Consider the following 24,351-nt stretch of genomic DNA (forward strand, 5'->3'; position numbering starts at 1 on the left):
CTCCACCAAATCTTCTGAAGCATCATCAGAGGGAAGTGGTGTTATCAGTGGGAGACTGGAGATGACAATGGTGATGCTGAGATAAGGCAATAAGGTGATGGTAATAATGGAGCCGCAGGGTCCCCTGAGGATAGCCTCTTCTTAGCTACTCTTAGGGTCATAGTACTGCTGGGGTAACCTCCAATTCAAATTCACAGCTCATGAGCCCCCACCGGTGCTTCCTTTAGAAGACCAGACCAATATCAGTGAATTTAAATCAAAGTTTATTTAATGGAACTGAATAACTTGACAACAGGAAATCGAATCAGATAGTAAATGCTTGGCACCCATGTCCAAATCTCTGCTGCCCCCCCCAGATTTGTCTCCCAGGGAGAATTATTCTCGGTGTCTGTTTAATCATACTATATCACCAACTCAGCAAGAAAGGGATATATCAGTCCCTCCCCAAGGAGTGCTACTAGGAGTCACTCTAGTGAACTCAACCTGTATTGACCTATGGGCTTGTCAACCTGCTCCGACCAGGAACTGGGTGATTGATGAACCCCAGGCTGTCACTCACATGTAAGCTTAACCGGAATGCAGACATTCCGGTTATTGTGGTTCAGTCATTTCAGTCCTATCCAACTCTCTGTGACCCCATTTGAAGCTTTCTTGGCAAAGATACTGGCATAGTTGGCTATTTTCTTCTCCAGCTCATTTTACAAATGAGAAAGCTGAGGCAAACAGGGTTATGTGGCTTTCCTAGAGCCACCAGTAGTAAATATTCCACACCTATAGACCACCACCTCTCCACTCAGAAGGATTTCATCATCAACCCTGAGGTCAGACATCTGAGGTCACATTTGAACTCAGGTCTTCCTGACTCCAGGCCTGTTCCCAGACCCAACAAAACTCAGGACCCAATAAAAATTTTCATCCTATTTCCTCTCTGTCCCCAGCTCATGTGACTTCTCCAAACTTGTGTCCTGTCCTTCAGGTTTCCCCAACACTTTCCAGAAGGTGCTACTGCTTGGAGACCCACATGAGGAGACACCCTCATGTACAACCTTCTGGCCATTGGGGTTCCCAAGAAAAAAATGGGATTTGTGCTCAGAATGGTCATAAATTGGAATCTGAGAATTTATAACCAACAAAATGCTGATATTCTAGACAAATGGACTAATATTGTTACTAGCATTATTAATACTACTACTTACATTATTAATAATGACTTCTATTAATCAATATCAGCACTGATAATTAATACAATATTAGCATTATTAATACCTTTGCATTCAATATCTTATTTGGTTTTCAATGAATAGATTTAGGGTCAAAAAGGGACCCCGGATGTGGACTAGTCCCAAACTCTTCTTTTGACACATTAGGTTTAGAGAGATTAAATTATCTGCCCAGGTCGGAGGTCTGGCCCTTTAACCATTGTGCCAGGCTGCCCATGAGAGGAGGCATGACTATGGTCACAATTCTCATTCTACAGATGAAGAAACTGAGAGGGAGGCTCATGGTTGCATAGTAAGGAATAGAGAATTCAGAAGCCAGAGCTCCTGACTCCTCTGCAGGAGGGGGAGAGGTAGATAATGCTGTGTGGGTAGCATGGTTGCCCATATAGATGCCCCCTGAGCATGATGTGGAAGCTGCCATGGGATTCCTCAGTGGGGTGAGAAAGCTGAGAAGGGGAAAGGAGAGCAGAGGAGGGACCTCTCTGGGTCTTCAGAAGGAACCCAAAGCCTATCTGGGCATCTCAACATCTGATGGACAGTAGGCCGGAGCTTTCTGGAGCTGGGACTGAGGAAGGTCAGCTCCCATTCCTTCTCTCATTCGACAGCAGCAGATTCCCAGGGCTCGGACGTTATGGGGAAAAGGACAAAGAGTCCACCATGGAACCTTCTTTAGAAATTTTCATAGATGGTATTAAACTCTTCTGCTCCTGCTTGGTACTGTTTCTTCAAAATAAACAACAATGACAAAAAAGTAGGAGAAATATTAATTTGCCAAATGACATGACTTTAGGCAGCTCTGTCTGTTGAAAATCTGCCGAAATGTGGCTCTCGTAAGGAGAGGTTCGGGGGGGGTAGAAATTGGAGCAGAGGGTAGTGGGGGGCTACAAGTCACCAAAAGGTCTTAGGGGAGAGACTGCCAGCTTTGGAGTCAAGTGATGCTATAGAACCCTGAGAAAGTGACTGACTCTCTCTGGGGCCTCAGCTTACTCATCTATACGGTGGGTACACCACCTCAGCTTATACGTGTGGGGTACAATGCTAAATTATATACAAATACAATCTCGATTGCTCCTCACAACCACCCTGGGATAGGAAACTGATTTTATAGATGAGGAAATTGAGGCAAACAGAGGTTAAGAGACTTGCCCAGGATCACACAGCTAGTAATAGTCGAAAACCAGATTGGAACTCGAGTCTTCCTGACTCCGGGCCCAATAGAATTGGGCAGAGATTTTCTTTTTTCTTTTTTTTAGGTGGTTTTTTTTTTTTTTGCAAAGCAAATGGGGTTAAGTGGCTTGCCCAAGTCCACACAGCTAGGTCATTATTAAGTGTCTGAGGCGGATTTGAACTCAGGTACTCCGGACTTCAGGGCTGGTGCTTTATCCACTACACCACCTAGCCGCCCCTGGGCAGAGATTTTCAAACGGTGATGGACATCTGCACCTGGGTGACCCAACAGGTCCCAGATTGAAACCACCTTTATTTCTGAACTTGAACCTCTTTCAAAGGTCTCCATCTTTTTGAGGATAGCACATTGTCCCTGCTCCAAGCTCAGATCCCATTTCTACCCTCACTGTGTGGATTTGTGCCAATCATGTAAACTCTTTGGGCCTCAGTCGTCCCATTGGAACAGCTGTTCACTAACTTAAGTATCACCTCCTCTGTGAGATCTTCTTGGAGTTCCTCAGGAGCAAATGATCTCCCCATATTCAAATCTCCCAGATCTCTCTTTGGCTTGTCTTCCTACCTTTCTTTTCTATGCCTACAAAGGTAGATTTGTTTCCTCTCCATCATATTGAAAGCTCCTTGAGGGCAGGGCCTGTCTCCATTGTCTCTGAACCCCTAGGATGGAACAGGGCCGCTATATACAGTAGGCATGGAATAGATGCTTGTTGAATTGCTTTGGTTTTCAATTAGTCATTCATTCAATCAACAAACATGTGTGCAGCACCCACTCCTACCTAGTGAACAGTCATGGGAGCCACCTGGGGATGGACAACGGTTTGACGAGACCCAGTCCCTGCCCTCAAACATCTTCCAGAGTGAAAGCAATTGAGGCAGGGCCTGCCCTGAGAAGCCAGGGTTCAATCCTAGTGCTGTCCTTAGCTGCCTGGGGGACCATGGGTCCCTCTCCCCAGCTGGGGAATGGACCTAGTGAGGACTAGGTGTCCCTCTCAGTTCCCATAGTCTGTGCTCATAGAGCATAGACCGCAAGTCAGAAGGGGCCTCATTGGACAAAGGGACAAACTGAAGTTCAGGAAACTTCAATGACAGGTAGTAAGAGAGGTAGAGATGGAATTGATCCCAGGTTCTCTGACTCCAGAACCAGGGGTCTTTCTATAATATCAAGCAGCCTTCCAACTCTGCCATTCCCTGTTCTAAGGCGCCTCCCAGCTCCACCATCCCCTGTTTGAGGACCCCTCCCAACTCTGACCTTCCCTGTTCTAAGGCCCCTCCTAGCTCTGCCATCCCCCTTCTAAGACCTCTCACAGCTCCGACACCCCCTGTTTGAAGACCTCTCCCTGTTCTGAAATCTTGCTTTAAAGCCCCTCCCAGATCTGACATTCCATGTCCTAGAAATGGGGAAATAGTCCTTTCCAAGAGTGGACTCTTTTGAGAACTAATTAGGAATTGCAGCCGAAGATGCCGAATCAAAGTGCCGGAGGCCTGGCTTTGTAGTGCGGCTACATTGAAGCATGAATCAAATCTGCTCCAATTCTCTTGGAGCGTCTGATCCAGCCAGAGACGGCTCTGGTCCTGGTGCCTGGGAGCCAAGGCCATCCACGTGACAGAGCAACCTTCCGGGAAGAGCTCTGGAGCCCCGGGTTTTGCTGTCCCAGAGGGCTCCCAGGTCTCCCCTGGGTCTGGGCATCACTGAGTGTGATAGTAAGTGGGATTCTCCTCTCCCCCATTTTATAGATGAGAAGCCAGGGTTCACAGGGGGCAAATGAACCGTGAGGTCCTAATGAAAGAGGTGGGATGGCAATCACCCCCCCCCCACACACACACACCCCAGCCCTCTCCTCTAGACTGGTCTTAGGAGGCATTTAATGACTCCTTAGAAGAGCTTTCTTGCCCACCCCTCAGGTATTTAATTGATGAGGTGGAGGGAGGGGAACAAGTATTCTTTTTTTAGGCACCCTTGGGTGGGTGGGGAGGTAAAGGGTAAAGACCACTGCCTTCCTCCCCTCAAGCCCTCCCCCCTGCACCAGCTTCACACAAAGATGGTACCTGGTCTGGCGAGCTCCACTCCGAGGGAGGGATGCTGACATCACTTTGAAGGCAATCATAGACCTCAGACTGGTGGCGCTGAAGGGCCTGCGGGGAGAAACAAAGGTCAGGGAAGGGGAGGATTAGAACCCAAGGTTCTCCAGGTCATTCCTCTCTGTCCAGAGGGCCAGGTACAGGATCCTTGGCTCAGGGCAGGAGGAGCACCCTACCCAGGCAGGATGCCATAAGCACAGGATGCCCCACAATCCCGGGGGCCTTGGCTTCAAGCCAAAGGTGGGTCCAGAAGATGTCTCTCCCCCCACCCCCAGTCCACTCTTAGAACCATAAAATTTCCTGGAAGAGACTTTAGACATCATTTACACGACTCTCTGATTCAACAGGGAGAGAAGCAGTGGCCCACAGAATTTTCCATCGGGAAACCTGGGTTCAAATCCTCCCTCAAATCCTTTACAATTCTGTGATGTTTGGAAAGTCATTTAATCTGAATTTTAGTCTTCCCAACTGAAAAATGGGGAATAATCACAGCATTTACCTCCCAGTATTTGGGTGGAGGAGTCAAAGGTAATGCACATCAAGGCCTGTGCCCCTCCAAGCAGGCCCCCTCTCCACGTCCATTCTTCCTGCTGATGGTGGGTGAAATGTCCTCTTGCTACTAATGTAATAACATGCCTCTACTTCGGACAAAGCGTGTCTTCTCTCTCAGCACTGAGTCCTGCAGGGCCAACTAGGTGGTACAGTGCATAGAGCACCAGCCCTGGGTCAGGAGAACCTAAGTTCAAATCCTGCCTCAGACATGGACTCTTTCTAGCTGTGTGACCTTGGGGAGGTCACTTCACCCTGATTGCCTCACATCCAGGCCATCTCCAGTCTTCCTGATTCCTATCTGGTCACTGGACCAGATGGCTCTGGAGGAGAAAGTGAGACAGGTGACTGAGCACAGCCCCCCCCCCCACTCAAATCCAATTAATGTGCTTGTCATGACATCACCTCCCTGATGTCATGGTCTTTGACAATGAAGGACAAACAGCAATGCCGACAGTCCTGAAATGGGACAGACTTGAGAGGGTTTTTTAAAGGCATGTATGCAGCAGACTCACCCAGTATCTTGAGCTTGGATCCACTTTTTAGATTGGGAATGTGTGCAAATTAGAGGTGCTGATTCCCAGAGCCAAAACCAGGGTTGGGTAACCAGAGCTTTGTCCCCCCAGGGTGCTAAATTAAGAGGGTGCTTATCATTCTAATGTTGTTTTGTGGTTCTTTGGTTGAATCTGACTCTTCTGGATCCCATTTGGGGTTTTCTTAGCACAAACACTGGAGTGTTTGCCATTTCTTCCTCCAGTTCATTTTACATTTACAAACAGGGTTAAATAACGGCCCAGGGTCATGCAGCTAGAGAGTGTCTGAGGTCAGATTTGAACTCAGGAAGAAGAGTCTTCTGGATTCCAAACCCAGTTCTCTGTGCATTCTGGCAGCACCTCGTTGCCCTCTATGTTTCAGTGTTATAGAAATCTCTGATAATTACTTAATTACTAATAATGAATAATTACTGATAATCATAGATAATTATTTTAAATTGTGGTTTTTCATCCTTCATTCTGGAAGAGGATCATGACAGCACACGAACTGGATTTGAGTAGGGGGGCTCTGCTAAATCACCAGCTTCACTTTCTCCTCCAGGACTCTCCGGGGCCAATGGTCAGATATGGATCAGGGAGACTGGAGATGGTCCTGGATGCAAGACAATCAGGGCTAAGAGACTTGTTCAAGGTTGCATGGCTACTAAGTATCAAGTATCTAAGATCGGATTTGAACTCAGGTCCTCTTGACTCTAGAGTTGGTGGTCTAACCAATGCACCATCTTGCCCCCCAAACTTCAATTACTTTTTTTCTTTTTCTTTTTTTTAAGGCTTTTGCAAGGCAAATGGGATTAAGTGGCTTGCCCAAGGCCACACAGCTAGGTAATTATTAAGTGTCTGAGATCAGATTTGAACTCAGGTCCTCCTGACTCCAGGGCTGGCGCTCTATCCACTGCGCTACCTAGCCACCCCCAAAATTCAATTACTTAAAAAAAGAAAGAATTGATTGGTTTCTCCCTCCCCCCTTCTAGCTGACTCATTCTAGGCAAAATCCTAACCCATCTTCCTCCCATGGCAGACAAACCAGAATGGGTTTGCTGTGACCTGGGGTTTTTTTGCCCAGAAGGTCATATTTCCTCTCTGTTCATTCCTCTCACATCCAGAGGGCCAGGCTCAGGCTCCTGAGCTCAGGGCAGGCTGATCTTGTGTCCTTGCCCAGGCAGGAATCCATAAAGTACAGATTGATGCTCAGCATTTCCAGGGGGTAGCCCATAGGATGGCTATCCTGGTCTCTCTCTGCTTCCTCCCCTTAACTGAATTTGGTCTTTAAAGTTGGTTTGAGTGTTTGTTTTCAAGTCTCATGCTGCTCGCCTGGGCATGCCAGGCACTAATCCTGGCTCTGGCTTTGCTTCCTCATGGCAGGGACCTTCTGGAATGGCTTCAAAAGACCTAAGAAGGGTCTGGTGGCGGAGTGTTTGTGTATCCTGCGAGGGCCACCCCGGTTAAATGCAGAGAGCTCCCTCGCCAGAGGCTGGCCCCAAGTCAGTGGATCTGTTGGCCATGGCATCCCCGAACCAATGATATTGATAAATTCATACTTTGCTGAATCCACAGACTCTACCTTGGAGCAGTCCCTCTCCTCATGCAAGTCACCATCCGTCACATCCTGTGTGACCTGCAATATATCTCCATCATGCTAGGGATCTTTCAGGAGGTCTTCCGAAGGTTGATGGGGATGAACAGAGTGCTGGCCTCAACCTCCTCCATCTGTTACTCCTCCCTCTTGCTAAATGACCAGCCCAACTGCCTTTCTGGTCCCATATGCTTGAAGACAGCGTTGATGTTTCTTCTCACGTATAACTCATCTTGGCTCGTGGCCGGCAGTCTATTACTATCCACCTCATGTCTCCCCATTGCCCTCTGGGTCCCCTGCAGTGCTTGCTCATCGGAGAGAAAGCAACGATAATCTTGGTAATAACTGGCCTGCTGCTAAGCGTCGCTGCCTCCCTCTCCGTTGGCCATGCAGTGGCAGTTGGCAGGACAGGGATTATTCTAGACCACCGGCTGAGGAAATCCATACATTTCTAGTGGTGGAGCACACCCAGGCAGGCCAGCCAGGGGCCACTGTTCATGTCCTGAGGAACTCTAATGCGACTGAGCCTTTGCCACTTGGCACATTGACATCCAGAGGGGAAGGTGGGTGTGTCCTGCTGGATGACATGGGGGAGGGGTCCCAGACATGGGCATCTGCCAACAGAGTGACTGAATCCCAACCCACCCAAGTCAGAAGGGAGCCTGTAGGTCGTCTTGTGCAGCAACTTTGCTGTACAGAAGAGAAAACAGATGACCAGAGAAAGGCCACACAGTAAATCATCGGTGGGCAGAGACACTAGGTCAAGTCCTTGATGGTCATTCCAGTGATCTGTCTGAGGTTGCCTCCACTACCCATCCAAGACTTGTAGTCCTTAGAACTAGGAGAAGATCAGGAGAGCTTCCCTGATACCATCCCAATGAAATCCCAAGGGAGATGGGAACTTCTCCCTCTGCCTCAGTCCCATGGAGGAGAGTAGGTTGCCAAGGAGGTGGTTTCTCTGGTAACAGGCAGATGGGATCTGAGGAGGAAGAGGAGGAGGAGGAGGAGGAGGAGGAGGAGGAGGAGGAGGAGGAGGTATTGTTGCTTGTCCATTCTCCAAGGGAATCATGACATCTGGCGAGATACCATGACATGCAAGTGAACTGGATTGAAGTGAGGGAAAGTCCCCAGCCTCACTTTCTCCTCCAGAGCCATCTGGGTCTAGTAGTCAGGTAAAGATCAGGGCAACTGGAGATGGCCCTGGTTTCAGTGGGGGCTCTTTTAAGCCAAGGTCTTACCCAGGTCTCAGTTTGACTGAGGCAGAACCCATTCAGTGATCTAAGCTAGGTAAGAAAGAAACAAAGCAAAGAATGTTGTCTCTTACCTAATCCAAAAACATTTTTAAAAAATCAGTCTTAGTCGGGGAAGACTCTCAGGATTTCTGGCCAAAGCAAACAATTGTTATTTACATTCACTCTGAGTCAATGGGGTTCAAACAGTGAGCAAGTGAGGAGGAAGGAGGAAGAGGAGGAAAAAAAGAGGAAGGGAAAGACAGCTGCAGGGCCAGGTGGCTAGTCCAAACAAAAAGGAACTGGGCAATTAGGTAGTGTGATGGATAGAGCACTAGCCCTGGAATCAGGAGGACCTGAGTTTAAATCTGACCTCAGCCACTCTCCACTCTCTAGCTGTGTAACCTTGGGCAAGTCACTTCACCCTCACTGCTTTGCATTCAGGGTCGTCTCCAGTCATCCTGGTCCATATCTAGCCACTGGACCAGAAGGCTCCAGAAAAGAAAATGGATCTGGTGACTTAGAACAGCATCCCCTCACTCCAATGCAATTCATGCGCCTATCATGGCATCACCTCCCTGATGTCATAGTCTTCTTTGAGAGCAGAGAACATTACCATCATCATCATCTTCAATCAAATTGGGGTGCGGGTCTGAGCAATGAAGGATATGATGAAGACCAGCATAATGTCAGTGAGCAGCCTTCTAACCAGGGCATTCTGGGAGCATGATTAAGGGAAGGATGCATCAGCTCTAAGTGATCCACAGAAGGATTCCTAAGGTCACAAAGGAAAGGACCATCTTGGCTGTGGGGGTTATGAAGGAAGGTATTAGTAAGGAAAGATAATTCTAAGTAACTCTTAACTTCTAAAGGTTACCCCAATGCTTCTGGGAGGTAGAGGATGGGAGAATTAGACTCCCCAGTTGAGTAAGGGAAAGAGGTTCAAAGGGAGGAAGAAATACCCTTTCTTCCAATAAACTTTGGACGGAGGGAACTGGTGACTAAAGGGCAGTACCATTCAGTGGGCAGAACCAAGACTTGGACTAAAATTCCACAGATCTAGTCAGGTGTATTCTCTGAGTCTTGTAACATGGGGCTACCTGCCTCACAGATATACCATGTATTGTGTGAGCTTTAAAAAGCACCTTGGGAGCAGGGCTGATGGTCACTGAGGTTGGAAGAGCAATGCATTGGGAGTCTGAAGTGGCCTGAATCCTGGCTCTCCTAACCAAACCCCTTTCTTGAGTCCTTTCTGGGCCTCAGTTTCCTCATTTGCAAACCAAAGAGGAGGGACTAGGCCACTTCCAGGTCTAAATCTATAATGTCCTAAGTCTATGGCACCCAAAGCTCTCCCCCCTTCCTGGCTTGCCCACTTTCCTGGGCTCTGGGAGAGGGTGATCCCCTAACAGTTGCTACATGTTCTGATTTTCTCAGGGGGTAGGGGCTAGAGCTCATTTTCCAGCTGTGATGGACTGGAGAAGCTGCTAATGGTCTGATGAGCAAGGGGCCAATTAACAGCTTGGCGAGAAGGGGTTGGACCAGGGGCAACCTCTGGGACCTGCATTTTTATTCAGGTTTTGACCTGAATTTTGATGAAGAGAATTTCAAGCTGCTTGGGTTGGGTTGATGGTCTGCAGGTTGTGGCTCTCTCTCTCTCCTCTCCCAGGAAATGAGTGAACAGAGCTGCCCATAGCACTGAGATGCTCAGTTCCCAGGATGCTGATGGGCATCGTATCTCCATCAAACTCCAGGACCATGGAGAAGGGGTGCTCCCAATTCCAGTTTGCCTAAAAGCTGCAGAGAGTATGGGGGTTGTGGGGCTCCTCTCCTCCTTTGTCATCCCATTTTATCTTCAAGGTAAAGTGATCAGTGGAGTTCAGGTGACTCTAGGTCTCCTTCTAGGAGGGTGAGTTTGAGGGGCCTCCCACTCCCACAGGCACTGACTCAGAGAGGTCACTTGTGAGGGAGAAAAATAGCAACACTCTATTAATAACAAGATCTAAAATCTGACCAAGCAGTTTACAAATATTGTCTAATTTCTCAACCATCCAGGGAAGAACTGAGATTATTTCCTCATTTTACAATAAAGGACAGAGGTTAAGAGTGACTTGCCCAGGATCATTAGGCCAGGGAGTGTCTGAGGTGGATTCTGAACTCCAGTCTATGACTGGAGATTGGATTGGTCCCTTGAGGTCATGGTCCCTTCTAGCTCTGTCTCTAAGATTCTGAATGATTGAGCCTCAGTTTCCTGAGAGAAACTGAGTCCAAATCTTGCCCCGGACCTCCTGAGCCTGCAATCAGGAACCCAGGCTCTGCCACGGGTTGGCTGGATGCCCTGGGCAGGTCACTGCATGATTCTAGGCTTTAGATTCTTAACCTGGAAAATGGGCATGATAGCAATTACATCACAGGCCTCCTTAGGGTTTCCGGTGAGGCAAGTTCAGTGCAAAGCCTCCCATTTGTTCTAGAAATGCTCAGTATTTTGGGCAAGGAGGAGCCATCCCAGAGCCAAGAGAAGAGCCAGCTCTTATTATTCCAACAGCCATCCTCCTGCCCCTGAGGTACCCGGCTCTGCCTCCGCTGAGGGGAACAGGGCCATTGGCCTTTGTCCCATGCTAGTTAACAGTATTGGGATTCAGAGCAAGAAGGAACTTTCGAAGCGCCTCGTTGACTCATTTTACAGATGAGGAAACGAGGCTCAGAAGGAATTATCGATCTGGGGCTGGAAGGGAACACCAACTCATTTGGAGAAAACTGTGACCCAGAGTAGGGAGAATAACAAGGCCATCCAGAGTCACCATGAGGGCAGGAGGAGCTTCTGCCACTCCCTTAGAAAGGAACCCAGCACCAACATTTATGAAGGGCCTACTGTGTGCAGATCCCTGGACACTGCATGGGGGGAATGAGGAGGCTTAGCTCAGACTGTCCATCAGCTAACAGTCAGTTGATAAGTAATAAACATTGAGTAGGCACCACTGTGTACCAGCTCCTATGCTTAGTAACAGATTGGACTGGAACTTGCCTTCAGGGAGCTTTCTCAGGCTTTGTCCCTCTGACCTCAGGCCGATGGGAAGTCCCTCAAAGATCAGGGTGAATTGGTCTGGGTTTGAAAGAACGCCCACTGGTTGCGTCTGAGGCAGGAATCGAACCCAGGATTTCCTGACTCTGAGCCCCAGGTTCTAACCTCTACGGCATATGACCTAAAACTGTCTCATAAATCTGTAAGAATTAGAGAGCTGAACCTATTATTATTATTAGCCTGTGCACCACAAACTATGGGCTCCACTGAGGAGATCTGCCTGCTTCCTGAGGAGGAAGCAGAGGCCACACAAGAAATGTATGCAGTCCCATGATCCCCAAGGCTCCTCCCAGCTCTGCCATCCCCTGTTCTGTCTCTCAATCTAGGGTTCTTCCCCTTGCCCCTTTCTGTTCAGTAGTAACTGTGTCGTGGCACCCTACAACTGCTGAACAGATCTCTATGCCCATCTTTAGCGAAACCTAATTGCCCTCCCATAACCCTCACCCCCAGGTCCTCTGGCCCTCAGACTCAAGGCTTTAGAAGAAACCCCCCAGCGGGCCTGTCTGAAGGGAGTCAGACCCAGAAGAGGAATGATGGACTTACAGTGTAGATGGATCCTGACTGATCAGGCTTGGGGGCTGAGCACTCAGCTGGACCTGGGTCTCTCTGCCCCAGGATCTTCTTGGCAGGCCTCCTGCATTTCTGTGGGGACAGAAGGACAGGACGGCTAAGACTCCGGGGCCTCCCCTCTTCCCAAAGGCCTCTTATCCCATCAGAGTCTGGTTTGATCAGCAGGGCCTCTGGGTTGGGAGGGTGCCCCCAGGCCTCTGGAGAAAAAGAGGAAGACCTCAGAGGCTGGGTCACTTGCTCCTTCAGCTTGTTCAGCATCAACTGGGGGGCCAGGCTTTGTGTGAGAGCCACAAGGGCAAAATGGGGCATCCCATTGGGGAAGGTCATAAGTGCCCCAGGAAAAGATACCAAATTGGCCCAAAGTCATTCCAGGGACTGGAGAACCACGGAACCTGGGAGGTCAGAGCGGGCCTTGAGAGAACACAGAGCTGAGCTCGGGATTCTGGGGGTGGAGGTGGGTAGGGGGCAGAATTCCAGGCCTGGGGCATGGCTGGTAAAGATGCAGGCCAAATAGAGACAGTCGTTTAGAGGAAACGGCAAGAGGGCAGACTTGTGAACATCCCACATATGATCAAAGTTCTCTGCTTGGAGCTGAGGCAGATACAGACCGGAGGGAAGGTCTGGACCCTGCCTGCCCTTTGGGAGCCTAGGGTACCAGGAGAGTGGTTCTAGTATTTGTCCATCTCCTGGAAGAATGCAAGACATCCCTTGTTCTAAGGCCCCTCCCACCTCTGCCATCCCTTGTTGTAAGAGAGCTGGAGTTCCCCAATCCTATGAAGAGACCATGAAGAAAGGACCACCACAAGGTTCCAATAGCTGCAGACTCAGAGAACAGAAGGGGGACCTTTGACAATGGGGAGCTGATCCAGGGTCTAGGAGGTGGAGACAGGCAGCTATTCAGAAGAGAGGTCCTGAGCCTTCTGGCCTAAGTCTAGATTCAGCCAGGACATAGGTCTCCCCCTTGGTGTGAAGGAAGGGCCAGAATGGTGTATCTTACCGCTTACCTTCATTATGGGGCAAGGATATATCTTTGCCTTCCAGAGCACCAGGCCCGTTCCCAGAATGCTCAGCACAATCAGGAGGCCAGTGAAGGTGAAGAGGAGAAGCTTCTTGGATCCCAGAGGGGGTTCTTTATATTCAGCATCTGTGAGGACATGATTAGCAGGAGGCAGGGCTGAGTAGAATGGCGACCTGTTGGCCACAAGCTTCTTTCCCACCTGGCCCATGGGGGGGCAGAAGGGAGATGTTGCTAGGGGCCTGTCTGTTGACTGTTTTTACGATGAGAAATCTAGATCCAGAGCTTGAGGGAGACTTTGGAGAGGCAAAATCATTTGCCCAAAGTCACCCAGTGGGTCAATGTCAAGGTCAGGTGAATGGCAGAAAGATGGGGAGACTTGGAATTCATCAAGGTTCTGTGTCCCTGACCATCAGTGAAGACCAGAAGCTGGGTTGGGTACTACCTCCGATTAGATTCCTGTACTAGAGTCCAGCCTTCTCCAAGGTCAAGGTTTTAAGGTGAAGCTTCTTACAGTGGGTTACCACAACCGAGACTGGAAGACTGAAGTTCAAATTCTCCCTCCCCCCATCCTTGCTCTCCATCTCAGTGCTCATGCTCAGATGGCCCAACAAGGCTGCCCTTTTGGAGAGTCTCTCCTTATCCAGGTGAAGGTCCAGGTACACTCTACAAAGAGCACACCTAAGAGTCTGCAGTCTCTTCAATCTACCCCTCATGTGAGACCAACAATCTTCCAAGGACCAAGCTGGAGAGGTACGAATCCCCTTCGATGGAGGAGTGCCATTTAATGACCTATCTATGGTCTTCCTTTAATTCTTTTGGAGCCTGTTAAGGGGGGGACAAATAGGGCACTCAGACCACTCTGGGATGCCACCTCTCAGCCCCCCGAAGCAAAGTCATCTCAGCTATGATTTCTTTGGCACCTTCAAGTTCATCGAGGTCTAGGTTTGGAGTCAAGAACCTTGAGTTTGAGACCCAACTCAGCCATCGTGGGCCTCAGTTTCCCCCTCTGTAAAGGGAGGATGGTGGACTAGATGAGTTCTAAGGTCCTTCCTACAGCCCTGAACCTATTGGTCCTCTGATCTCCCCTGTCTCTAGACCAGCTGAGACAACTTACCTCGGACCAGGATAAAGGTCCCATTTCCTGTCATTTGGAGGGGAGGCTCCCACATCACCTGGCAGTAATAGGTGCCCGTAGCTGAAGCATCATGCAGAGCGGTCAGGGTGAAGTTGCACAACTCAGTGTGGGTCTTGTTCTTGACTCCAGAAGGCCTGGGGCAGTCAATGTCACCAATGGAGTTGCTGTGCCTGCCCTCCAGGTCAACATAATAGTAACTGAAACTATAGGAGTTGAAGGTTGGAGTAGAGGTGATCTCACAAGTCAAACGAAGTTTATGGCGGGCCAAGGTCACCAGGATCGGGGCATCACGCTGTTCCAACTTCTGGCCTCCTAGGGGAGGAGGAAGGAGAGAAGGAAAGAGCCATGACGGGGAGGACACCTGAGTCTAGAAGGGCCTGGAGCTATCCTTACCCAGCCCTGGGGGCTAGAGAAGACAAGCCCTCCGTTCTAGTCATCAGCTGCACACCTAAGACTTAAGCTGCAGAGGAATTGCTGCTCTGTCCAACTGAAGAGAGGTTGTGCTCTGGAAGGCCCCCACACCATGGTGAAGAATGAAACTCTTCATCAATAATGATAGCCAACTATTTTTCCATAGATGGGATGGAGAGCTCCTAGTATGTGAAGACCCCTCATCAAAGCAAATGGCAATTCCTTTGTGCCAAATGTATGCATGCATGTTTGTGTGTGTGTATGTGTGCACACGCACACATATCATTGTTCAGAGTCACATCTGATTCTTTATAAGCCCATTTGGGCATTTTTTTTTAGGTTTTTGCAAGGCAGTGGGGTTAAGTGGCTTGCCCAAGGCCACACAACTATAGGTAATTATTAAGTGTCTGAGACCCGATTTGAACCCAGGTATTCCTGACTCCAGGGCCGGTGTTTTATCCACTGTGCCACCTAGCCGCCCCTATTTGGGCATTTTTTGGCAGAGATACTGCCATTTCCTTCTCTAGCTCATTTTTACAGATTAGGAAACTGAGGGAACAGGGTTAAGTGACTTGCCTAGCACCGCTCCCCTAAAGCAAAAAGGGACTTTGAACAAGGGGTAGCTAGGTGGCACAGTGGATAGAGTTCCAATCTGGAGTCAGGAGGACCTGAGTTCAAATCTGACCTCAAACATGTAAAAAGTACTAGCTGTGTGATCTTGGGCAAGTCTCTTAACCCCATTGCCTTGCAAAAAAAAAAAAGAAAGAAAGAAAAAAATAACTTGCCCAGGGTCACAGAGCTTAGTAAGCGTCTAAGTTTGGATTTGAACTCAGATCCACCTGACTCCTGTGTCAGTATTCTATCTACATGGCATCACCTTGCTACCTCTATCACTATAGCCTTCTTTATGAGCATGGGGTGTCCCCCTGCTGCCCCCAAAGCAGCCTTGGGGTGCAGAGACTTGGATTTTCTGGTGGTCTTCCCATGACTGAGCACTCTTCCTTGCCTTTTCTGCGTTTGCTCTAGATTCCATTGGGGTGAAGACCTCCCAGGGTGAAAACTCCCTTCATTAATACAGTTTTTGTCTTCACTGTCATTGTCTTCACTTCACCAAGACATGAAATGTTTTGCTCAAGGGCCACATAGTTTATGTGCATTCAAAACAGACCTGGAAGCTTCATCCAGAGCCCCTTCCACTTAGCCCCCACCACCCTAATCAGTATTACTATGGCTAACAACTCACTGTGTTTAATACCAAAAAGCATTTCCCAATATATAAGTGGCCAACACATGTGAACAAGACCTGTTCCAAATCACTATTAAAGGAAAGTACAGATCAAGTTAACTTTGAGGCTAACCTTAGACCCAAGAAATGGATAAAGATGGCAAAAGATGGGAATAGTTGAAGTGGGAGAGCCTGTGGAAAGATGAATACACTGATGCATTGTTGGTGGAGCTGTGAACTGGCCGGACCATTCCCGAATAGACTTTGGAATTATGTGAAGAAAATGAGCATAGTATCCATACCCTGGGACCTCAAAAATTTCATCATACTCTATGGAAGTCAGTGATGAAAAGAAAGGAGGCTCTGTTCACGTCACAGTACTTTTTTGTGGTTGTCCTTCTATTGTAATGAATAGCATTGTACTATGAGAACTGGTAAGCAAAATGAATATAGAGAAATGGAGAAAGATCTCCACGAATTGATGTTCAATTAGGTCAGCAGAGATGAGAAAACAATGCACAAGGCAACACAGGGTCAGACTCTTCATGACCCTGTGAACCAAAACAAGCCAATACTGTCCACTGAGTTTCTTGGCATGATGCTTTGCCATTTCCTTGTCTGGCTCATTTTATAGTTGAGGAAACTGAAGCAAACAGGGTAAAGTGACTTGCCCAGGGTCACACCACAAATTAATGAATGAGACCTAAGAGAGCTACCACCAAAAGAATTTAAAAGTGGAATTATAATAAGCTGGATCCTAAAGAATTGAGGTAAGGAGGTATCTCTTCCTACTTCTTTGCAGAAGTGGGGAACACTGCATGGGATGTCAGACTTTCAATGTGTTGAATGCTTTTCCCTCTCTTTCATCATTTGGTATAAGTCTGGTATAAGTCTCTGGGAAGAAGAGAAGGACACAACAAGAAATGTAGTGATGTAAAAACAAAATGTATCAGTAAAAACGTCTTTTAAATAAAAATAGATAAAAACTAGTCAACAGCAAAAAATTCTTGGGGCCTTAATTTCCTCAACAATAAAATGAAGGTCTTAGACTAAATCTAGTTCTGAATCCCATAACCCCATTGGGCTAGCAGCACCTTGCTGGGTAAGTCACTTTACTTCTATGGGACTCAGTTTCCCCATCTGTAAAATGAAGGGATTGGACTCTGTGACCTCCGAGGTCCCTTCTATCTCTTGCAATAGAATTCTCTGAACCTATAATAGGAACTCTAACTTAGAGGATGCTTCAATTGTTTTCAGATTTCTTTTCCTGCAGTCTCTCCAAGGAAATGGGTTGTGTGAGGTTTGCGCACCAACCAATAGAATAGCAAATCTCTGGAACTTGGCCCAGCCCCCTGCTCATCCTGCCTTGGCAAAGAAACTGCAAGTGCCCTTCCTGGGAGCTGGCCCCATGAGACCCTGAGCTGTCCTGGAGAAGAAGAGAAGATCAGCCGCTATAATTAATCTGGTCTTTAAGATTTGGGGGAATCTATAAAAAAAAAATCAGCTTAGGCTGTCCCCAGGTCCTTTGTGAAGCCATTATTTTAAGGCCACCAGGTCAGAAGCATGTAAATTCATGATCTGGGACTGGAGCTCCTGCTGCTTAGAACACTGGGGCAGAAATGACCTTGGTGCTTTGAGACGGTGACAAGGGCTCTGGAATGTCAGGAGATGGGAGGCTGTGTGATGGATTCCATCAGTCTTGACAGCAAGGCTGGGGAAGGCAGGCCCCAAATCATTGGGTTAAAAAAAAGTCTCTGCTTAAGATGCTGGCATGTGGGGGGCTGGGCCTGGAGAGGGGTCAGGGCTGGGGCTGGATTTGGTCATAGTTTAGTTTCACAAAGACCTCCCTGGATGAGGCTACTAGAGATCCTAGAGTGCTGAGGTACTGGGGACCTGGCCTACTAGGGTACTGGAGTACTGAGGTGCTAGAATATTAGGGTACTAGGGTACTGGAGTACTGAGGTGCTAGAATATTAGGGTACTGGAGTACTGAGGTGCTAGAATATTGGGGTACTAGGGTACTGGAGTACCGAGGTGCTAGAATATTAGGGTATTAGGGTACTGGAGTACCGAGGTGCTAGAATATTGGGGTACTAGGGTACTGGAGTACAGAGGTGCTAGAATATTAGGGTATTAGGGTACTGGAGTACCGAGGTGCTAGAATATTAGGGTACTGGATTACTGAGGTGTTAGAATATTGGGGTACTAGGGTACTGGAGTACCGAGGTGCTAGAATATTGGGGTACTGGAGTACCGAGGTGCTAGTGTATTGAGGTACTAGGGTAGGCGGATACTAGACGACTGGATAATGGATACCAAGGTACTAGAGGACTGAGGAACTGAGGCGTTGGAGTATTGGAGTCCTGGAACAGTGGGATACTGGAGTATTGGGACAGTAGGGCACTAGAATACTAGGAACTCGAGTACTGAAGTGCCAGAGTATTTAAGTACTGGGGATGGGAGGAATGGAACTCTAAGGGTGAAAGTGCCAGCTTTGCCACTTCCTGGCTACGTGACCTAGATCAAGTCACTTAACTTTCTTGGGTCTCAGTTTCCTTGCCCAAAGACCCAAGGAGTTGGGCCCAGTGACTTCTGGGTTGCCTTCCAGCTCTAAATCTGTAATCCTTTCATCAACCTCCAAGTCTTGACTCCTTATCTGCCTACTCCTATAACAGGGCATAAATGACTTCTTCTGTCTGTGCCTCAGTTTTCTCCTCCATCCAAGGAGAGGCTTGGGGTGATGGATCTGGAAGCCACCAGCTGTTCTCCTGCCTTGCAGTGTGAGACTCCTCAGAGCAAAGCTCCCTCCTTCTGTCATCATTCCCGCCAATCATTGTCTCCCCATAGTCCAATGGAGGCTCTTTGAGAACAGGAACAGCCCCCCCCCCACTGCCTTGATGAAGTTGTGTTGATTATTTGTCTAGAAATAATAGAATTTAGAATCCACCTTAGATCATCCAGTTCATCATTCTCATTTTAAGATGAAGAAACTGAGAACCAGGAAGGGGAAAGAGGCTTTCCCAAAGTCTCAGAAATATTAGGAGAAAAACCATCATTCCCAACTCACCCCTTCTCTCAGGCTAGCAACCACTCAACAAGAATCAATGAAGAGGGGCAGCTAGGTGGCACAGTGGATAAAGCACCGGCCCTGGAGTCAGGAGTACCTGGGTTCAAATCCGGTCTCAGACACTTAATAATTACCTAGCTGTGTGGCCTTGGGCAAGCCACTTAACCCCACTGCCTTGCAAAAACCTAAAAAAAAAAGATTTGATGGAGAGCTGGCTAAATGACTGGTTTTAGAGACTAGACACAAAGACAGAAGTGAAGCATTTCCCGCCCTTGAGAAGCCAACATTCTATGGGGGGAGAGATATGTGGATGTAAGTTCAAAATGACCTGGGAAAAGTAGAAAACAGTCTAGGGGAAGTTAGGTAGAGATGAACATCTCCCACCACATAGCCAGCTAAGTTCCAGACGCATGGATGACTTTGATTTACAAGGGCTCATCAGAAATAATGATTAGATATAGAGACTAATGAAGAGGGAAGGACGATGGACGAGTCCAAGGTTTCTAACCTGGGTGAAAGGAAGATGGTGGTACCATGGACAAGAGGAAAGTTTGAGGGAGCAACTTTTAGTATGATGGAGTGGGGGGAATAATGTAGTAGACATATTGAATTTGAGATACCTGGAGGACCTCTAGGTAGAGATGGCCAGGAAGCACCTGGAACTAGACCACAGAGCTGCATATGTCAACTGGGGAATCATAGACACCTAGATCTGAAGCTGGAAGGACCTCAGGGACCATCGTGGGCAGTTCTTTCATTATATGGGAAGAAACACGGGTTCAGATAAGTAAAATGGCTTGCCCAGAGGGAGTAAACTTTAAGGGAAAGATTTGAACTCAGGTCTTCTGGATTCAGAGCCAGGGTACTGGCAGGCATGCCAGCCTAGCTGAGATAGCATGTAGCAGGCAAGTCAGCCTAACCACCCCCCGCACACACACAATCTCTCCTCAACCCCTCACCCTGGGAATAATGACTTTGAAGAAATAATAGTGTTAGAGGAGAGACCTTCCTATCATGTATTATTCCAATTTGCAGTGGAAACCTTCCATAGTTAATTGTCTTTCCCATTAGAACCGGAGCTTCCTGAGAGCCAGGACTATCATTTTCTTTGTACCCCTAGTGCTTCACTCATAGTAAATATTTAACATTTTATTTATTCATTCCTTCCCCATACAGATGACAACTGAATCCATGGGAGAAAAATGAGATTCATTCATTCATTCCATAAGCACTTATTAAGCTCTAACTGCATTCCAAGCACCAGGAATACAACACCCAATTACATTTGGCTGGGAAGAAATGAGAACAACATGGATGAAAAGAGGAGAAGGTCCAGGTCAGAGTCTTAGGACACACTATCACTCAGAAAGGACCCTGCAAAAGAGGCCAAGAAGGAGCGATCAGATAGGCAGGAGGAGAACCAGGAAGGATAGAATAAAGGAGGGATTCATCCTAAGCAAAACAAACTCTAAACATGTACAAAAATATTAATAACTCTTTTGTGATGGCAGTGAATTGGAAACTGAGGGGATGCTCATTAACTGGATAATGACTGAACCAAGTTGTGGTATGCGATTGTGATGGAATACTATTGTACTATAAGAAATGATGAGCGGGCAGCACCATAATGATCCAAGACAAAGGACTCAAGAAGGAAAATGCCATCCATATCTAGATAAGGGTGGGCTCTGAATGCAGATCCAAGTCCATTTTTTTCAATCACTCTATCCTTGCTTGTGGTTTTTGGTGGTTTTTTCCCTTTGGGTCTATTATATTTTCTGCAACTGAGACTAACGTGGAAATATGTTTTACATGATCACACATGTAGAAACACTACCTCCTGCCCACCATTTTCAGAAGAGGGGAGGAGAAGGGAAGGAGGAAAAAGTTGGAATTTGAAATTTTGTAAAAATGAATGCTAAAAATTTTTTGACTTGTAATTGGGGGAAAATACTATTAATTTAAAAAAAAGAATGAGAAAAATGGCAAACAGGATGCTTGCAGAAAAACTTGGAAAGACTTGCATGAGCTAATGCAAAATAAAGGAAGAAGAAGCAGGAGACCTTTGGACACAGTAACAGGTAGATTATACAATGCTCAACTATAAATGACTTAACTCTCCTCAGCAAAACAGTGATCCAAGACTCATCTGAAGGACTCATGATGAAAAATGCTCGCCACCTCCAAAGAAAGAACTGATAAAGTCTGAATGCAGATCGAAGCAGAATTTTTAAAGCTTTATTTTTCTTTGGGTCTTTTGGTCTGGCTTTTTTTTTTTAATAACATGACTAATATGGAAATATGCTTTGCCTGACAGCACATGTATAACCTCTATCAAATTGCTAACTTCCTTAAGAAGGGAGAAGGGAAGGAGTGAATGAGGGAGAGAATCTGGAACTTAAAATAATTTTAAAGCAATGTTAAATTTGTTTTTACATGTCATTGGAAAAAATAAACTATAAAAAAAATTAAAAAAAAAGAAATACTGAAAGGAGTGGTTTCAGAAACCCTGGGAAGACTTGTATGGATGGATGCATAATGAGGTGAGCAAAATCAGAAAAATAATTCACACAAAAACAACAATAAAGACTAATGACTCTGAAAGATGTGGGAGATGTGAACAGGTTAATGACCAACGAGGATTCCAGAGGACTCATGATAAGACATACCTCATCTCCTGATAGAGCCAATAAAGAGGAGATTTCGGGATTCGTTGGACACAACCAATCTTGGAATTTGTTTTGCTTGATTCTATTTGTTTGGAAAAGGGGTTTTGCTTTTCTTTCTTTCTCCATGGGAGTTGAATGGAGAAAGTAGAAAAGTGAATTTTCATTGAGTAAATAATTTTGAATTTTGAAAAAGAACACAGTGCTCTGTGAGGTCAGAGCATGGGGGGGTGGTAACAGGCGGGGGAATTTGACAGCAGAAGAAATCAAAATGGGGTCACAGGCTAGGCTGGGTGGGGAGATCCCAAACAGTGGCTAGGCTCATTCTTCTTCTGGCAAAGCCCAAAGCTTAGACCTCTGAACCTGGAGTCATTTTGGAGGGCCCCAGGGCCCTTAAGGGTTTTCAGACCTTTTGCAAGAGAAATTTCTCCAATTGCGTTAACTTGATGCAATGGGGGAAATGCAAGTCTGCTTTAATTTACAAGAGATGATGGTTATGAAATCCCATGTTCAGGAGGAGAGCAGAGAGCTCCATTATCATCTGAACCAAGATGGCCTCAAGAAAGTGCTGATGGGAAACACCAATTCTGAGTAACATGAGCTAAAAATCACATTCCAAGTCAAAGAGATCCACTGAATGTTGAAGCCCAGAGAAATTGAAGTTGGAATGTGGATCTGAACTGTGTCACTCAGCTATCTCCAGGACTACTTCTACTAGCACCCGGCTTTTGGTCCTCCCTGGGATGGCACTGACTATATGGCTTGGGCATGTTCCCTGGGTCTCAGGCTTCTCATCTGTCAATAAAAGAGTCAGATGAGAAGCCCCAGAAGGGAAGGTATTAGGTGAGGGAACTGGGAAAATAAGTTGGAAGTGATAGAAAAGAAGGTAGGCTGGCAAAGGTCTCCACTCACCTCCTGGCTGAAGGGTCCATGGGAGTAGAAGGAGACCAAGGAATTGGAAAGCCATGCTGGGATGGAGGAGGAGGAAGAGGAGGAGGAGCACTTCTTTTTTCCCAAAGGAGGCTTCTCTGAGGCGACCAATGTCTCTGTGGTTTGGTTAAGTTTCTTTTCTTCCTCTTTAGGTACTACATGATAGAGAGGCCCCACAGATTGCCAGAGTTCCCTTTAGTTCCCAGCTAGTCACCTCCCTGTGTGCTGTTCTCATTTACAAAGATCCCGCTCCAGAGGACTAGCAATCCTTTGTTTGCCAACAGATCTGGGATCTCACCGGTGGGGGCTCATTCCACCAGGACAGATAGTATTCCCATCCACCTCTCTATCCTGTAAGAGCCATGCTCTTTCCTGCCTCCTGTTCAACTGGAAATCTTTCATCCATGACTCACCCTTCCTAACAAGGACTAGCAGAAAACTGTAAGCTCCTTGAGGACAGGGGCTATTTCATTCTTTTCTCCACACCTAGAAACATACCCAACAAAGAGTTAGTGAAAAATAGTTGCTTCATGGACTTTTCCTATTTCCTGCGGACCACTGCAACCCTTGGATCGTCCATTGGTTGTACTCCTCTTCAATAGCAGTATCTGCACTCTTTCCTCCTCCTTTTCTGGTTGATGAGACATTTCATGGTTCATCTGGGGATCAGGTCACCTTTCCATGACACTGGATGACTTCACAGGTTTCTTCCTACTCAAAGGTTCTATAACTCATGATCTGTGGAGGGAGATCCAAGGATAAATTTAGCGGGATCTAGAACCCCTTTATTAATGATGATAATGGAAGAGTTCCCTTAAAAGCATACACCGTTAGAGTTGGGAAGCATCTTAGAGAGCATTCAATCTGACTTGCGTGTTTTAAAGAGGAGGATGTAGAGGTTCAAAAAGAGGGAAGGGGTGATTGGGCAGCTGAGAGAAGGAAGAAAAGTAGCTGGGATCAGACCTCAGAACACTTCTCAGAGTGGGAGGAACTTCACCCAACCCCCTCATTCAACAGATGAGGAAATGCACCCTTTGATGGGAAGTCACTTGCCCAAGGGCCTTCTTGAATTCATTTGGAGTCTTAAAAATGGTTACTAAACCTTGTTTGTTCCACCTAAGGAATAAACTAGGGTCAAGTTCCCCCTGAACTCTGCCTAACTACCTTGATGATTCCCCCCCCTTTCCCTTCCTACCCAAAATCTATTAGCCATGTTTTATTTTAAAGTCCATATGCAGGATATCTTACAGACTCTTCAGGAAGGATGGGTGGGCCAATAAGAAGGTAGAAAGAATGGAATCATGGAGAGTCTCAAAGACCTGAGTGTGAAGAAGTGATCTCTTCCTGGGCTGTCTCTTGGTAACAATAACTGAGGATGGCTCATAGCCACTTCCTTAGACACAAGAATTGGCCTAATCAGTCCCCAAATTCTTCTTGCCTACCTACACATCCAGATCAGTAAGCCACCCCACCGGGATATTTATCCTTGGTCCCTCACAAAGATAGATGATAGCACATGTCTAGGGGAGATATGGATAATCTGTTTCATCCTCAGGGGGCCATCTCTCTTAGAAGCAAAGCAAACATGGCCTCCCTCCCCTGAGGTGATCCTCCTAGTTTCAATATCATTAGTCATTTATTTACTGATAAACCTTCACTCATTCAGCATCTTCTATGAGGAGAGCACCAACTTTGGCCATGGGTGAAAGGAGAAATGGGAAATTTTGATTAGACTTAGTCCCTGCCCTCATGGAGCTTACAATTGAGTTGGAAGATAATGAACAGAGAAAACTATTGTGTGTGATAATATCGTCATCATCATCATCATATTATTAAGTATTTTGAATATTCCATTATATAC

General features: G+C 46.9%; 1 protein-coding gene across 2 annotated transcripts; it reads right to left on the reverse strand.

Annotated features, from left to right (window-relative positions):
* Positions 1-279: 279 nt before the first annotated feature.
* On the reverse strand, positions 280-23,430 carry NFAM1 (NFAT activating protein with ITAM motif 1). Of its 2 annotated transcripts, none has more exons than XM_074227079.1 (6): positions 22,989-23,430; positions 14,171-14,503; positions 13,043-13,182; positions 12,012-12,110; positions 4,452-4,538; positions 280-1,943 (listed from the first exon to the last, which is right to left on the reverse strand). In XM_074227079.1, exons 1-6 carry the CDS (start codon positions 23,020-23,022, stop codon positions 1,890-1,892), a joined length of 747 nt encoding a protein of 248 aa, XP_074083180.1. In that variant the 5' UTR covers positions 23,023-23,430; the 3' UTR covers positions 280-1,889. The 2 variants fall into 2 exon arrangements, with proteins under 2 accessions (XP_074083180.1, XP_074083179.1); XM_074227078.1 differs by having other exon boundaries at positions 22,473-23,428.
* Between the last annotated feature and the right edge of the window lie 921 nt (positions 23,431-24,351).

The sequence above is a fragment of the Macrotis lagotis genome, chromosome 2, assembly GCF_037893015.1.
Source record: "Macrotis lagotis isolate mMagLag1 chromosome 2, bilby.v1.9.chrom.fasta, whole genome shotgun sequence".
Lineage (NCBI taxonomy): Eukaryota > Metazoa > Chordata > Mammalia > Peramelemorphia > Peramelidae > Macrotis > Macrotis lagotis.